Source organism: Aethalodelphis obliquidens, unplaced genomic scaffold (assembly GCF_003676395.1).
Source record: "Aethalodelphis obliquidens isolate GAN/ISIS:26980383/991018 unplaced genomic scaffold, ASM367639v1 scaffold1, whole genome shotgun sequence".
Classification (NCBI taxonomy): domain Eukaryota; kingdom Metazoa; phylum Chordata; class Mammalia; order Artiodactyla; family Delphinidae; genus Aethalodelphis; species Aethalodelphis obliquidens.
Genome location: NW_020837945.1, coordinates 42,514,651 through 42,531,766, shown reverse-complemented (window position 1 = coordinate 42,531,766; position 17,116 = coordinate 42,514,651). Strand labels below are relative to the sequence as shown.

Sequence of the window (17,116 nt, the reverse complement as noted above, 5' to 3'; positions counted from 1 at the left end):
TTTTTTGCGGTACGCAGGCCTCTCACTGTTGTGGCCTCTCCCGTTGCCAAGCACAGGCTCCGGACACACAGCCTCAGCGGCCATGGCTCACAGGCCTAGCCGCTCCGCAGCATGTGGGATATTCCCGGACCGGAGCACGAACCTGTGTCCCCTGCATCGGCAGGCGGACTCTCAACCACTGCGCCACCAGGGAAGTCCTGCATCAAATCTTTTATGTTCAGATAGGTCAGTTAACTCAGTGGTCAACAAATCCTAGGAAAACCCAACTATGTACTTAATGAAGAGTCTAGTTGGTAACTAGGAGCTGCTTTTAGCTTAAGGCCTAAAAAGCTAAGTTAAGGCACTGTTTTCCTGAACTTGGGTCCATTCAGGACACTGTATTACAGATTAAGAGGGTTGGCAAATATAGTAAAAAATAAAAGGCAATGGTATGCTTGGAATTTTCTCCATCACTTTATTGTGAAGCCAGGCACTAGACTAGGGGCTAGGGGCACAGTCTGAACTCACATGGGGATAGAGTTTGGGAACTAACATTCTAGTGGAGAAAGCATATAACAAATACAAATATTAGACAATGTTAAGTTCTTGGCAGAAGTTTAAAATAAGGATGATAAGATATTGTCAGAGTGGCTTCTTTTGGCTACGTGGAAAATATAGGCCTCTCTAAAAGGTAATGTAAGTGAAGATCTGAGTGATGAGGACAAGGGAAGCACATATTCCAGGCATATGAAACAAATAGTACAAAGACCCTGAGGAGGGTATAACTTACTCTGTTCAAAGAAGAATGAGCAGTACAGTTGTATCACAGTGGGAAAAGAGCAGTGAGGTAAGAGATGAGGTTAAGAAAGGTCAGCAGGGGCTAGATGTAAAGCCCTGTAAGTCTGAAGTTTACAGCAAGTGTAATAAAGGCAAAGCTGTTTTGGGGCCTGGGAGTAATGTTATGTAATTTATATTTGGGAAAAAATCATCCTGTCTACTGTATGGAGAACGGGTCAGAATGGATTTGGGGCAGGTGAGTAGAGGACAAGCATATAGGTATAGAAAACAATTAGAAGGCTAATGCAATAGTCCCAGTTAAGAGATGATGGAGGCTTGAGCTAGGATGGAAGTGGAGGTGGTGATGGTGGTAGCAGCAGTACTAACACTCAAGACTAATAAAAAAAAAATCCTTGCTATGTCCCAGCATTGTTCTAATAATTTTACAATTTTACCAACAAGAACACTGAAGTACAGCTAGGTTAAGTAACCTGACTCAGGTCACAGAAACTGTACACAGAGAACTGGGATTTGAACCTAGGCAATCTGATTGCAGAACCAGTTCTTAACTACTGTATACCAAGTTGTAGTGATGGAAAAAAAAATTAGACTAAAATGTGATAGATTTAAGAGGTAGAATCTACAGGATACTGATTAGATTATGATAGCTTTTACTGAGATGGGAAAAGACAGGAGATGAAGGTTTCAACACTAAGGGTGAGAAGGAAATCAAGAAATTCTGTTTTGGCCAATAGAACCTGAGATGACCATAAAATGTCAAAGTGGAGGTTTCTAAGGTATTAGCTATATCAGTAGGAACTCTTGGGAGATGTCAAAGCTATAGATTTGGGTCCTCTGAGTAAATAAACAGTATTTAAGGCCTCAAAAGTATCTAGATGCAAAAAACTGCAAGCCCAGAAAAGAGCCTGGGATATTCTAAAATTTAGACTTGAAGCAGAAGAGGAGTTAACAAAAAAGACTAAGAAGGAACCATCGATGAAGTAGGAGGAAAATCAAGAAAAGTATGCTGTAATGCAAAAGTGCTAAAAGGAAAACAAAGTTGAGGAAATACTCAATTTTAGGTAAAATAAGAACAGCAAAGTGACAATGGATTTGGCAACATGGAGATAATTTGTTGACTCCAATAAGAGCAGTTTCAAGGAATTGTAGGAATGAAAGCACAAATGGAGCATGTTGAGGAAAGAGTGTGATATAAATAAGTACAGAATCCACTACAGGCAATTCTTTCCAGAATTTTGAATAGAATACTACAAAAAGGAGTCAACATGTGAAGAGAGATGTAGAGCCAAAGGATTCCACAATACTTAAAGAAACACAAGAGCACATTCTGCCGATGGGAATGATCCAGAGAGAGAAACTCGATATAAGAAAGGGGAGGAATAATATATTGGGTTGGCCAAAAAAGTTCCTTCCATTTTAAAGTAAAAGTCGAAGACACATTTTCCATTTTTACCAAGAAATTTATTGAACAACATATTCACCGTTTTGTTCCACTACCTTCTGCCATGTTTCAGGCAACTTCATAATTCCATCTTCCCAAAACTTTTTATCATTTTGGGCAAAGAATTGTTCCAGGTACCTTTTACAGTCTTCCAGGGAATTGAAATTTTTTCCATTGAAAGAATTTTGTGAAGACCTAAATAAATGGAAATCCGAAGTGCAATGTCTGGTGAATATGGCGGATGAATCAGAACTTCCCAGCCAAGCTCTAACAGTTTTTGCCTGGTCATCAAAGAAATATGTGGTCTTGCATTATCCAGATGGAAGATTATACGTTTTTGGTTGACTAATTCTGGACATTTTTGGTCGAGTGCTGCTTTCAGTTGGTCTAATTGGGAGCAGCACTTGTTGGAATTAATCATTTGGTTTTCCAGAAGGAGCTCATAATAGAAGACTCCCTTCCAATTCCACCATATACACAACCATCACCTTCTTTGGATGAAGACCAGCCTTTGGTTTGGTTGGTGGTGGTTCATTTCGCTTGCCCCACGATCTCTTCCATTCCACATTATTGTACAGTATCCACTTTTCATCACCTGTCACAATTTGTTTTAAAAACGGAATGTTTCCGTTACGTTTAAGTAGAGAATCACACGCGGAAATACGGTCAAGAAAGTTTTTTTCGCTTAACTTACGTGGAACCCAAATATCAAAGCGATTAAAATAACCAAGCTGGTACAAATGATTTCAACGCTTTATTTGGATATTTTGAGTATGTCGGCTGTCTCCCGAGTGGTATAATGTTGGTTGTTCTCAATTAATGTCTCGATTTGATCACTATCAACTTCAACTGGTCTACCCAACAGCGGAGCATCGTCCAGCAAGAAATCTCCAGCACCAAACTTCGCAAACCACTTTTGACACATTTGATCAGTCACAGCACCTTCTCCATACACTGTACAAATCTTTTTTTGCGTTTCGGTTGCATTTTTACCTTTCTTGAAATAACAAAGCATAATACGCTGAAAATGTTGCTTTTTTCCTTCCGTCTTCAATATTAAAATGGCTACACAAAAATTCACCAATTTTTATAAGTTTTTTTTTAATGCACCCTGATATGACAGCTGTCACACACAATCTAACAAAATTGCTTCGAATGAAGTTAAAGACAACTAAGCGCTACTAGAGCCATCTTACGTAAAAAACCGAAAGAACCTTTTGGCCAACCCAATACAATAGTAGAAAGGGGTGGGATCTTGGACAGGAGCAGAAACACTTCTTCCATATTACAGGAGGGAAGACAAAGGAATAAAAGCAGATAACTGAGCAAATTTGGTGATGGGAAAATGAGAGAATTCTTATGTGAACAGGAATATGACTATATATGTGTATATATATATATATATATATATATGTCTCCTAACACTATTAAATAATTTTTAACTTATAAAATATAAAGAAATTGAAGAGTTTTCTACTGTGTCAGTTACAAGCATTACCGGAGAAAAAGATGTTTCCCACAGGTCAGCTTCAAATGTTTAAGGAACATTATAAAAAAAGATAAATTTAAAACTAGTGATAAACTCCCCAGCTAAATCAGGTGGTTGAGAGATATTGCTTCTGTCCCTTTTAAACTTGTGCTATATCCTTTAATGTAGTACCTTACTGATACTTGTTTATAATTGTTCCTAACTTGTTTATCATGAAAACTGAAAATATCGAGTACTACTTAATATTCATTAGCATAATTATATCCAGATGGGTTCAGAAAATAGTAATTTTCTAGTAGCAGTTATATCTAAACATACTGCTTTTAAAGCAAGACTTAATCACAGAAAGATTCATAGCAGAGTAATATATCACATACAATTTTCATTGTTATATTTCAAAAGCACCCTAACCTAAGCAACATAAACATATTTAATTAGCTGCTGAACATTTTGTTTATTCACACACAATAGGCACTAAAAGTAGCCATTTTTTCCTTAAAATTACTACCTTAAAAGAAAAAATTCTTAAGCATCGGAGGCACTCTATTAGGAATCTACTGGTTCAAAAAGTATGCAATAATTATTTTGAGCACTTGGGTTCCTATTCTTACCCACTAAGCCACGTCATTTTCTGTAATCAAAAGCTTCATGTAGCTTGAATTCACATATGCCACTTTAAAACTAGCTCTCCTAATTCATCTCTACCTAGACACAGCATATCATCAATAGTAACTATTCATATCCACCATCGCATGCACAGAAAACTAGTAAAGCACTGAATGAGATGCTTTAAATACATTATTTTAGAATTCACAGGACAAGAGAAGTATTAAAATCCTTATTTACAAGTGGAGACATAGAAGCTGGGGAAGATTAAGTAACCTACTCAAGGCCTGGCTGACTTCAAAGCCCATGCTTTCCCCTGCACCAGTAGATCTCAATTTCTGCTGTGCAGCAGAGAGATCTGGAGAACCTGTGAAAAAGCCAGAGGCATCCTTGGCCCCACCTTAAAAAATACAACAGGTCTGGTCTGATGCTGATACAGGTGATCCCTGGATAACATCTTGCCGCCTGACGACACTGTCGACAGGTTTTTCTTCGTTATTTTGTTTTACAATAGAGTGTGCTGGGACAGGGGAGGGAAAGGATGGGAACCTCTACAGGCTCTTTGTGCATAAATTACCTAGGAAGTCAACCAGCTGAGAAGCTTTACTGTAAACTACAGCTGCTGTTAGTGAAGCTGGATGCCATTACAGACAAAAGGAAGCCCTCAGTAAGGAAATGTAGAGGTGAGTCAACAGTATAACTAAATAAAGTTGATGAAGATGACAGCTTGGTAAGTTTGTGCTGAAAGAAAAGAAATCTTAAGCCAATGGACCCTATAAATAAAGTGAGTAGGGGTTTCAGATGGTAAAAATAGTAAATTAAGGGACCCACCACTACAACTAAGGATCAAGTGATTAAGTGACATAGGTAGTCCATACTTTCATACTTATGGGTTTCCAGAATTCTAAAAACGACCCAGGTTCTCCTATTTCTTATTGAAAGGTCTGACTCATGAAAGTCCATTTGACTCAAATTCTAAGAACAGTATTAGGATAACCCATAACCTAATTAACTTCTCTTGGGCACTTATAAGAAAGAATATGACTCAAAGAAACTTGCAAACTAACAGTTTCCTGTAATACTGTCTAGAAGAAAGGTGAGTCAAATAGGCATATAGAGGGTGGAGATAAAAGTCCGATATCAGTAAAAAAAATTATTAATAATAAAACCCTGCTTATTATTTCTCCTAATATAAAAACTCACTGCCATGTTTTTTTTTAACCTCTTTGGCCATGAAATCCTTTAGGAATTTGATGAGAGCTAGAATCTGCTCCCAAGAAAAATACACATGCACTCAGAATTGTGTATGTGATTTCAGAGGGTCTTGGGAAGCCACCCATGGTGCAAAGACCTCCAGGTCAAACTTTTTTTTACTGAAATGTTCATAACATCTAGCCAGATCATATATGAGATATTATGTTTTCTTCCCTGAGTGAAACTCCTATACATTTTTGTTGTGAAGCATCTAATTTGTGAGGTCTGACCAAAAGTTAAGTTAGGTCATATAACTCCACAGAAAAGCAGACAGTATATAATGAGAAAGTGGCATCACTCCAAGTATGCTAACACAAGTAGAATTGTTATTATCCTGGGAGGAAATTTTAGCCTATGGATCTCCAGAGTTATTTCAGTTATAAGTATTAGGAGATTCAACCACCAAAAATGAAGGGTAATTTACAATCGCTCTGAGGGCAACTTTCAAGACTGTACTAGAAAGAAGAGATGCAGAAAGAACATGTGCCTTCTTATATAACATTGGTGTAACCTTGGGCTGCTGAAAATTTCAATAGGTTAAGATGTTTAAAATACCTCCTAGCTCAGCCCTTTCCACAAGGAATCAACAAATAGTACCTTGTATTATTAATGGAAAATTTCTACGGTGGATGTTGAGCTTAAATTTTGGAATTACTACTGATTTCAGTGCTACTTATACCACTGCAAAAGTTGTTTACTTTTTCTCTTGGAAAGGTCTTCTTTATCTGTCAAGACTATCTAGTATTAGAGATTTTAATAAATAATTAAATTATAAATGGTTAAAGCAAGAGTATGTATGTGGTGGGGGGAATGTGAGGGTAGGTAATATAATTCATACCTTAATTAATCAGAGTAGAGGTTCAAGTTAACCTATAGTAGACATGAGAGAAAAAAGACTTTCTATTCTAGGTAAATAAACAACTCAGCATGATAACAGACCAAATATTTGCATGGCATCCATTTTTACTTTCTTTAGAAGGAATACAAATCACTTTTACCTCTTTACCAAAATGGATTCTTGGCATAGACTATACTAAGGTCCACATAATAATACACAGCTGAATACAATCCCAGAATTACTATATTTTACAGTTACTTTTATTAAAGAAGAGTCATTTAACCACTGAGTCCAAAGAAGTAAAGTGACTTGTCAGGGTCATAAACAAATACACAACTTTTAGAATCCAGGTTTCAGATTCTCTGTCTTCTCTCTAAACCCATGTTTTTTCACCTTTTCACCATTTATTTCAGAGATTTTGACTGGAATATTATGCTGATTAAGCAGTAAATACTAGAGAACTGCCAAACAGAAATTCCGAGCTAATAAAACACCGAAGCCTAGTGATCTACGACTCTGATCTTTCAAGAGAACCCTCACATCTGTGACATAAAGTGAAATGTGACTGAGGCTTCATTTGCAATGACACATGCTGTCAGACTGCTGTGCAGAATCAGGTCAGGCAGAGCTAGTGTGTCCAGGACCTGCTATCGTGGTCATCTACTCTGCTTCCCATAGCATGAATGAATCCTGCTCTACCAATTTGTAATTTCATGATTATAGACAAGATAATAATTCTTCAGGTTTCTTTCCTTCTGTTGAATGACTGAATCTTCTCAGAGGTCTGTTGTTGTCCTCTGTTTGCTCATTATTAGAGGGTGGGAAGAGAAAATTATCAAGGGGTTGAAGTGAGTTCTGAGAGGCTTTGTAGGTCCTAAATCAACTAGTTTAGACTCAGACAGACAAGTGGTGATCGGAAGAAATTAGATGCCATTATAGAATTTCGCAGATGAGAGGTCCAAATGTCCGCGGGCAGGAAGGAAGCAGCTATGTGCAACAAGGAGCACTATAGCCAGCCTCCTAATTCAGGTAGCCTCCCCTACATCTCCACACCCACTAGCCCCTAGAACTCAGCTTACTAGGGCTCTACTGGACGCCCCTCCCACTTACTATCCAATGGACTTTTCAATGCCATACCTATTATGTGCTAGGGTCAGTTAAAACACAGACTTTCCTATCTGTGTGGAGCTATGGAGGCAACCTGAAGGACTCTGAGCAGAGGAAAAGTAAAATGATCAAATTTGGATTTAAAACAGAGCTCTCAAGTACTTTATCTATTCTTGCATTGTTTCAATTATTAAAGCATGTATCAATTTTGTAATTTGAAAAATATCAAATAAAGAAAAGGGCTCTGCTAGCAATGTAGAGGAGAGCTTAGAGAATAGGCAAGACTGCTACCAGGGAGACTGGTTAGGAGAGTAATCAGTAACACAAGGGAGAAGTGAAGAAAGGCTGAAAGGAGGTAACATTAAAGGGGATAGAGAGGAGTAAAGAGACTCAAACGATATTAAGATAGTAACATCAAAAAGACAAATTAATTGTAGGTCAGAGAGAAAAAGGTAAACAGGAGAACTTCCAAATATGGGACTAGGGTGGATATTCAAGACGGATGTATAAACAGAAAAAAGAGTGGGATAGAAAATTTTATGTATTATATGAACACTGCATACGTTACATGTTTTACAAAAATATGCACAGGAAACTCATCAAAATGATAGCAGTGGTTGGCTCTGCATGATAGGTCAATCTTTTTTTTTTTAACCTCATTCTTTCCTACATCTTCTAAATTTATTAAGAATATGTACTTTTTGGGACTTCCCTGACAGTCCAGTGCTTGGGACCCTGCGCTCCCAATGCAGGGGGCGTGAGTTCGATCTCTGGTTGGGGAACTAGGATCCTACATGCCGTGCAGTATGGCCAAAAAAAAAGAGAATATTTACTTTTTAGTAAATTTTGTATATTTCTGAAGCACACACATCTCAAAAAGTTTACCTTTATTAATAAAAATTCTATGGTTGTAAAACTCCTTTGAGAAAAACTCATCAAATGGCAAACCATTCCATATTTCATAAACATATTATTGATCCCTAATTAATTCCCATGTCTTTGTGAGATCGCACTGACTATGAAATTATAATGGTGAGCAATCATCCTAGTTGTGAGTTGTTGTTTTTTTTTCCAATTCTGGAAATTCACTAGCTGAGAGAGGTGACAGAACTGAAAGCAGATATCTTGCTGACACTGGATTATTCAGTAAACACTGCAGACACAAACTGCATGCCTCTGCCTCAGGGCTGTGCCACATACATCTATCTGCATGACTGACTCTCTTACGTCCAGTGTCATGTTCTCAATATGACCTAGTATGATTATTAATTTTAAGAGTAACATGCCCCTGTCACCACCACCACCATAGGATTCCTGATCTTCTTTTACCTGCTTTGTTTTCAATATACTTATCACCTAATGTACAATTTATTTATTACATTTATTGTGTGTCACCCCCTAGAATGTAAGTTCCTGAGATCATACATGGAGTTTTATTGTTTTTGTTCCCAAAGGTATCCCTATCACCAGAACAATGTCTAGCACACAGTGGATGTTCAATAAATATTTGTCGAATTAGTACATGTATGAATGAATAAATGCATGAAAGAATACATGAATAAAAGAATAAATTAAATAAATAACTATTGGGTTAAAAAAGCACACTCAATTATTTTACAAATGAACATCAGTCATTAATACTTTTTGCTTTAGAAGTCACTGGTTCTATGCTTAAACATTTATAGAGACTAATTTAGTCTATGGGTTCAACAAAGTTTACTCTTTGTATACATATCTATTAAAATCTATTTCATATTCAATAAAGGTGAGAATTAATTATATATATATATCAAATAACTTCTTTAATTAGTTAAATGTATAAAAATTAAACAGTATAAGCTTAACAATAAATGATACAATAAAGTTTTACTTTTTGTAATCAGAGCTTCCAAACTGCCTCATTTAAAAATGTTCATTTATTACTGAGGACCACTGAGGAACTCTGTCTTGCAATTTCTCAGTTAACCATGTGATAGGTTGTTTGGGTTTTTTTTAATTGTTAGTAATGAAACACAAGAACGAGGGAAAAGGGACAAGAAGGCAAAACACACATTCCACTTACTCCAATTTTAAGAGCAATTTAAACTACTTTCACTTTACTATGTCTCAAAGTTATAGCACCATCTGGTGTTTACTATGCAGAAATGCTATGAGGGCGGGTAGTGCAAAAGTCCTTTGTCACTTAATTTTTTTTAAATGTTTAGGCAGCTGGACAAAATGATGCTAAGCATACAACTAAGTTGATAATGGCAGAGATCACATGTTCAGTTCGGAAATATAGTAGTAAAAACTGAGAAATCAACATGGCATTAAAAGAATAAACCATCTAAATAACTTCAAACAAGAATACTCTTCAAGAAAAAAAGGACAGAGGCAAAACACAAATAAGTTATTAAAAGAGGAAAATAAATTGAAAAACATTTTAGAACCTTGTTAATAGACCATTTTCAAAATCTGACAAAAGTAAATGATCAAATAAAACAAAGAGTTTACATTTGAAAACCCAGGAGATCTAATTATAAGATTTCTTCATTACATAGCCTCTGTGCTTAACCTCTACAGATAGCATTATAATAAGGCCTTGGTATATTAACAACTCCCAGTAAATTACATACATTTTATCATACGAGGGTGTGACAATTTAGCTTATTCAGTATTTTGTAACTTAGGTAAATTTAATGACTTAATGCTGCTGTCTCTACGTTTACAATGACACCAACATTACTTACACCAATATAGGCTTTCCCGATATCCTAGGATGTCTTATCACTTCTGACATTGTCTCTTTTGTCTCTTCCATTCTCTCTTCATCACTCGAATCCACAACAAATATTACTCCGTAAGATTCAGCATAGTAATTCTTCCAGATTCCCCGAATTCTTTTTCCACCTCCCAAGTCAAAGATGGTGACTTCAAACTTTCCTTGTCTAAGGTCAATTTTGGAAAATCCAACGGTAGGTGCTACATCTTCAGGATACTCTGTTTCAAATGATATAAAAGAAAGAATCTTTAGACCTTAAATTAATAACACTAATTTAACTTCACAACTTAAATGACATAAATGTGTTATTCATCATACTCTAGAACTAAATAGAATGTTTATTATTTGCTTACACAATAAGCGTTATATCTAAGCACATTGGTTTGGGGGAAAGGTAGATACTATAAAATATCCAACTAGAATTTACACTCCTTGCAGATAGGAATTTCTGTCTGTTTTTTTTGTTTGCTTGTTTGTTTTTATTGATATAACCCCAGTTCCTAAACTAATGCCCACCATATAATGGGTACTTAATAAGGATCTGTAGAATAAATAAACAAATGAACTCTTGCCTTTAAGGCCACTGACTCCCCAAGTTACAAACAATAAAAATTTCAACCTTCAACACCACAGCCATCCCCAAGGACCATTACAACCTCTGTGGAGTTATAAAGAAAAACTAAACATTTAGAGAATAGTCTAGAACAACCAAATAATGGGAGAAGCTATGAAGAGTATAGGACCTTTCTTTTTTAATTAACTGAATTAAATCTATAATTGCAATAAAGAGACTTTTAAGGACAGCTTGCAAATACAAAGAGTAGATTTTATTTTCTTCTACAAGAATAGAATACAGGATATTCTCATAAATTTATAATTGAATTTCTTTGGACTTCCGCATATGACAGCACAAAGAAGAAGGTACAGGATGTATACAATTATAACTGCCAGAGAGGTAATGACAGTAAGAGATTAAAAAGATCACTAAGGTTCAAGACGAACTAGGAGCTGGGACCTAAGCCTTAAAGCTCGGTAGGATTTAGACAGTCAGATGAGTGACCTAAGTAATAGAAATGGTAAAAGCAAGATGCACGCACAAGTTGAACACTGTAGTTGGAGCAAACCCCTAAGCCTGAATGTACAATGAAGAGGGTTCTGAAGATAGAGAATTGGGAGCCACAGAAGGTATTTTAGCAGACCAATAACATAATTAAGGTGACTTAAGTAGTCTTTCTTCAGATTCATCTTTGCAAAAGTCTCTAGAACGGACTGAAAATGAGAGTGATAGCCACTTTTTGGAGAGGTATGAAAATAAAAATAGAAGAATGGCAAGAGAGAACTCATGAAAGATTAACAGAACCAAGTGACTCAGTGGTTACAGAGAAGAGTTCAAACTTCATGTCTGTCTCTTCCATTCTCTCTTCATCGCTAGAATTCACAACAAATATTACTCCACTGTACTTTGTTTACAGCTGCACGGTCAATACAGTGGCCACCAAACTACATGAGGCTTTTAAAACTTAAATCAATTAAACTTAAATAAAATAATTCAGCTCCTCAGTTGTTCAAGCTGTATTTCTAGTGCCCAAAAGTCACATGTGGCTGGTGGCCCACCCTACTGGACAGAGCCAATATAGAACATGTCCGTCATTGCAATGGCTCTACTGAACAACACTGGTTTAGAGGGTCTTATCATTCCCACATTCAGCAAAACATTTGCTATTACAAAGATAAATTTGAGGGCTTCCCTGGTGGCGCAGTGGTTGAGAGTCCGCCTGCCGATGCAGGGGACACGGGTTTGTGCCCCGGTCCGGGAAGATCCCACATGCCGCAGAGCGGCTGGGCCCGTGAGCCATGGCCATTGAGCCTGCGCGTCCGGAGCCTGTGCTCCGCAACGGGAGAGGCCACAACAGTGAGAGGCCCACGTACCACAAAAAAAAAAAAAACGATAAATTTGAGAGGCATTTGCTGTTAGGCTTAGGTGTGACAGAGAAACAGACTTGCAATGTACCATTCCCTTTCAGCAAGCATCTTAATGCAGTTTACACAGCTCTCTAGAAAGTTAACAGACATCACAAGTCAAATTTTTAAAAGACCTGCCTTATCTAGAAGGAGAAAAAGGCAAGTTTAGAAGCAACAAAAGCAGCCATATATTCCAAAACAGAATTAAACTAGACATTTAAAAATGTGGATCTAGTCCAGGCCAGAACTGGCTTCACAGTTAAAATAGGCAGCTGTCTTTGAGTATGATTTGAAAGGTACCCCCAGGAAATTATCAGTGAAAATAAATCAACTATCCTGAGGAAGGGATAAGGGAAATAACACATACAGAATACCTACTCAGTACCAGGACTTTGTTAGGCATTAGAATGCAAAGATGAATAAAAAAGGGTTGCTGTCCTCAAAGAATATCCAGTACAATTCAGAGAGAACTGTGTTATTCCCATTAATGGGAATAACACAAGAACCTATATGTTCTACAAACAAGACTGGAGAGCACAGTGTGAAGGTATTATGAACTGCACTTTTATGTCCCTGGCAAAACTCATCTGTTGAAACCCTAATCCTCAATGTGATGGTATTTGGAGGTAGGGCCTTTGGGAGGTAATTAGGTTTAGATGAGGTCACAAGGATGGAGCCCCCATGATGGAATTAGTGCCCTTATAAGAAGAGACATAAGTGAGCTTGTTTCCTCTCTCTCTTTCCACCACATAAGGATACAAGTGAGAAGATGGCTGTCTATAAACCAAGAAGAGGGCCCTCACTAAGTACCTGACCATACTGGCACCCTGACTGCAGCTCCTAGCCTCCAGAACTGTGAGAAATACCTGTTGTTTAAACCACTAAGTCTATGGTATTCTATTATAGCAGCCCAAACTAAGATGGAGGGCATTCAAGAGAAAAAGGGTAAAGAGGAGCTAGAAGTGAGTCATGGCCTAGAAAGCCTTCAGAGAGGAAATGAAATAGGAGTAAAGTCTTAAAAGACAAAAAAATTATAACAAAGAAGGGAGAATAAAATTCCAAGCAGGGGAACAATGTAAGTACAGATAAAATGATGGCACTATTCCCAGGAAACCAATTCATATTAAGTAATTTTTTCAAGGTTACATGGTAGACAGAGCCAGGACTCAAATTCAGGTATTCAGGACTTTAAAAGCCTGTTTCTTTTGATACATGGAACACCCTCCCCAATTTCTCTGCTCTTTCCTCTGGCTCCTACTCATGATTCTGTGTTTCAAGACTCAAGACTAAATGTTCAGGTTACGACCTTTTCTGTAAATCGTTCTCTGATGATTCCTTCTTACTTTCAGTATCACCTACACCATCTATTGTAATATTCTGTGTTCTTGCTGGTCTCCACAATAGCCTATACCTTCCCAATAGCTGGTAACTATCTTTGTATCCTTAGCACTCAGTACAAAGCATATAACTTCTCAATACTACAACACCAGACTGCTAGGACAGCTGAAGCTGCTATCGTTATGTCCATTCTTCCATATATTTACCCATCCATCCATCCTTGTAATCATTTATTGAGGGCCTGTTATAAATCAGGCATCATACAAGAACCAGGCGTTCAAACACATATGGTCCCTAATCCTGAGGATTTCAGTAAAGCATATGTGTTAAGACAATGCCTACAAAGTTCAAGATAAAATGAAAATATATAATCAATAACTATTTATTGAGCTTATGTTATATGCTAAGTACTATGAAAGGTCCTAGATATACAAAGATTAATAAAATTTATTAATATTTTCTGATCTTATAGAGCACTTATATAGATGGAAAAAGAAGAAATATATACATAAACAAATAACTACGATATAATAAAGATGTGTTAATGTCAACAATGCTAGGGACCAATTTACACAAAGAATTTTCCCACCCAAAATAACAACAGTTCCTTAGAACTATTAGGAAATAATACTGGAAAGTCAGAGAATCCTGGATTTTTTAGCTGAGCACATGGCTGTTCAGGATAAAGAATGTAATCCCCAGTCTCTATGGCAGCTAGGGGTGGCCATGAGAACAGGTTTTAGATAATGTGCTGGTGGTATACTGTTAAATGTTTAACTGGCTTTGGAGGCTGTGGAACTCTGATAGGTAGTGTTTTCCAATTGTCATGGTGTAAATAATCCCGCTGTGGACTATTTCAAATTACCAATATGAGGCACCTGAACATAGAGTTTGGAGGAGAGGTGCCTAACTGGCTCTCGTTGCCTAATATGAGCCAATAATAGCAAGTAGCAACCAGCTCTGGAACACCACGGGTTCTAGCTAATGGCCTATGAACTGCAATGATGTGGTGGCTTCTGGTTCACATACTTTAAAAAAAGAGAAGGATAGCCTCCCTTTGTCCTTTACTTCTTCCTTCCAGCTGAAATGCACATGTAGTAGTGAGACACCTTGGACCAGGTAGGCAAGGGAGAACACTAGGAATGGCAAAGCAAATAGGAAAAGGAACTTGAGTCTCTAATACCAGAGAGCTGCTATGCCAGCCCTAGACTACTTTTCCCTGTGCTGTAATATGATAGAGAAATAAACTATTTTATTAAACCACTGTTATTTTAGGCTTATTTGTTAGCACAACTGAACCTATATCCTATTAATGCAATCACTTTGACAGCCATGAAGAAGAGAAGCTGATTGAAGGAAGTGAACCTCAAGATAGGGAAAGTACTCTTAGATGAGGAAGCTATAATAAAATTATATTATATTGGACACAGACAACGGCAACACAGTAGGAGAGGAAGATTATCTCAAATGAAAGGAGGAAATATACAATAAAAATTTTTTTTTTTAATTTTAATAAAAAACAAAACAGAAATAAGCTAAGAGAAGCCATGGGAGAAATGTTTTAGGAAGACTGCCTACTAAGGCATGGCCTGAACTGGGACACCAAAATAAGTAAAACTGCCCTTGGGGAATTTATAGTCTGGAGAGGTAGAGTAATACATAAAAAGAGGGGCAATTAAGTAGCTATACAAGTAGATACAGATAAGAGTAGACATAAACAGAGGATGTGGTCAATTGTACTGACGGTGGTGGTAAGGGGTGAGGGCAGCAGGAGATCAGAAGAAACTTCATAAAGAAGGAGACGATACGACAAACAAGCATCTTTAGAGATAAGTAGATAATGTCTTTAAGGATAAGTTGATATTCTCTTTAATAAGGCAAGTGGGAACAGCATAAACAAAATCACAAAGGTATCAAAAGGCTCAATTTGAAAAACTTCAAGTCGTTCTATATAACTGGAATCTTTAAAAAAGAAAAATGGTAAGAAATCAGTCACTGGAGTAGGCTGAAGAGTAAACATGAAATGAAAAACAAAAACAGAGCCAGAGGGGAGCTCAAAGTTGAAAGCAGCTTTGACTTTTTGTTCATGATGTGACACTTTGAACATTTTCTAAACTCAGAAAAAGAAACTAATGGAGGTGGAATTCAGAAGAAGAAGGCCTGATCGAAAGAGTTTGTTCTAAGTACACACAAATAATTAGACAGTCTGATTAGCACATTCCTGGATCCCGCTCCCTTGAACATAAGGCTTTGAAGGAATGAAAGAGAAAACGTTTAGATAAGGTTTCATGGCCTGCAGGCCAAATCTGGCTGGCCACCTGTTTTCACATGGCCCTCAAGCTAAGCATGTGTTTTACATTTTAAAATAATTTCCAAAAAAAACCCAAGGATAATGTTTCATAACACATCAAATTTTAGGGTCTATAAATAAAGTTTCATTGGAACATGGCCATGCTCATTTGTTTACATATTTTCTATGGCTACTTCTGCACTACTATCTCAGAGCTGTGTAGCTGGGAAAGGGACCATATGACTCTCAAAGTCTAAAATATTTACTATATGGATCTTTACAGAAGAAGTTTGCAAACCCTTGGTTTAGATGGTGACAGCGAGTGCTTTGCAAGGATATAACCTAGGTGACAGCATGAGGGGTACAAAAAGGCTTTAGAAGCCTCCTCAAACAATAATATATAGTTTGCAACTAATTGGGGGTGACAAAATGTTTTTCTCCAACACCAAATTTTTCAAGATGTCAATTTTTTTTCATGAATTTCCATAAATAAAAGCTCCCTATCTGTCACGCATGATATCTAGTTGCAAAATCCATTTTCAGGAACAAATATATGTTAGGTTTTCTCCCAATTCATACCCTCAAGATGCCTGGCTCGTGCTACATCTTCTGGGTACACAACAAACTCACTAGTATAGTACCTCTATATTGTAGTTACAAAGCATTAAATTAAGACTAAATAAATACATCCAATGAGATGTAATATAAATGACATAAAACCCTTTAATGTATCTTTAATGTAACTGTAAAAATTACACATCATGTTGAAAAAAAATCAAAAAATGCAAAGAGAACTGTGCTGGCTAACTGTATTTCTACCTCCCTTTCATTTAGCTGTAGCCCTGTGACTAAATTCTGGCCAAGAAAATGTAAGTAAAAGATAGGGATCCTTAAAGGCAGGGGCATGTCCTTTTTTTACTTTTTCCTTCCTACTGGCTAGAAGACAGCTGCGATCCCTCTTAGCTGATCAAAAACCTCGAGGAGCCTCTGCATTCATTCAAATCTGAAACATAACAGGCTGGTACTATTAAGCCAGAGTCTATTCACCACATTAGCCTCAAGTATACTAAGAATATAAAGTAATAGAGTACACAGTATATGTACCCAATGAATATGTAATAAAGCAATTTAAATAAATAAATCAGAGTAATTTAATAATAAATTTTTTCAGCTTACCTCCTTGGATTCCCTTTGCTGTTGCCGTTTTACCAGCATTATCAAGTCCCACCATCACAAGAGTCACCTTTCTTAAA

At 37.0% G+C, this 17,116-nt stretch overlaps 2 protein-coding genes across 3 annotated transcripts in view; one reads left to right on the top strand and one right to left on the bottom strand.

Moving 5' to 3' along the window:
- Window positions 1-7,078, top strand: part of STX19 (syntaxin 19) — a 21,828-nt gene extending 14,750 nt beyond the window's left edge. The window contains exon 4 of the transcript XR_003432097.1: window positions 6,819-7,078. The gene's annotated coding sequence lies outside the window, so the exon portion shown is untranslated. The remainder of the gene's footprint in view (window positions 1-6,818) is intronic.
- Window positions 1-17,116, bottom strand: part of ARL13B (ARF like GTPase 13B) — a 75,173-nt gene that overhangs the window by 42,236 nt on the left and 15,821 nt on the right. For both annotated transcript variants that reach the window (XM_027102806.1, XM_027102807.1), the window contains exons 2-3: window positions 17,040-17,110; window positions 10,242-10,491 (exon numbers count right to left, since the gene is read on the bottom strand). In XM_027102806.1, coding sequence (XP_026958607.1) covers window positions 10,242-10,491; window positions 17,040-17,110 — 321 coding nt within the window. The remainder of the gene's footprint in view (window positions 1-10,241; window positions 10,492-17,039; window positions 17,111-17,116) is intronic.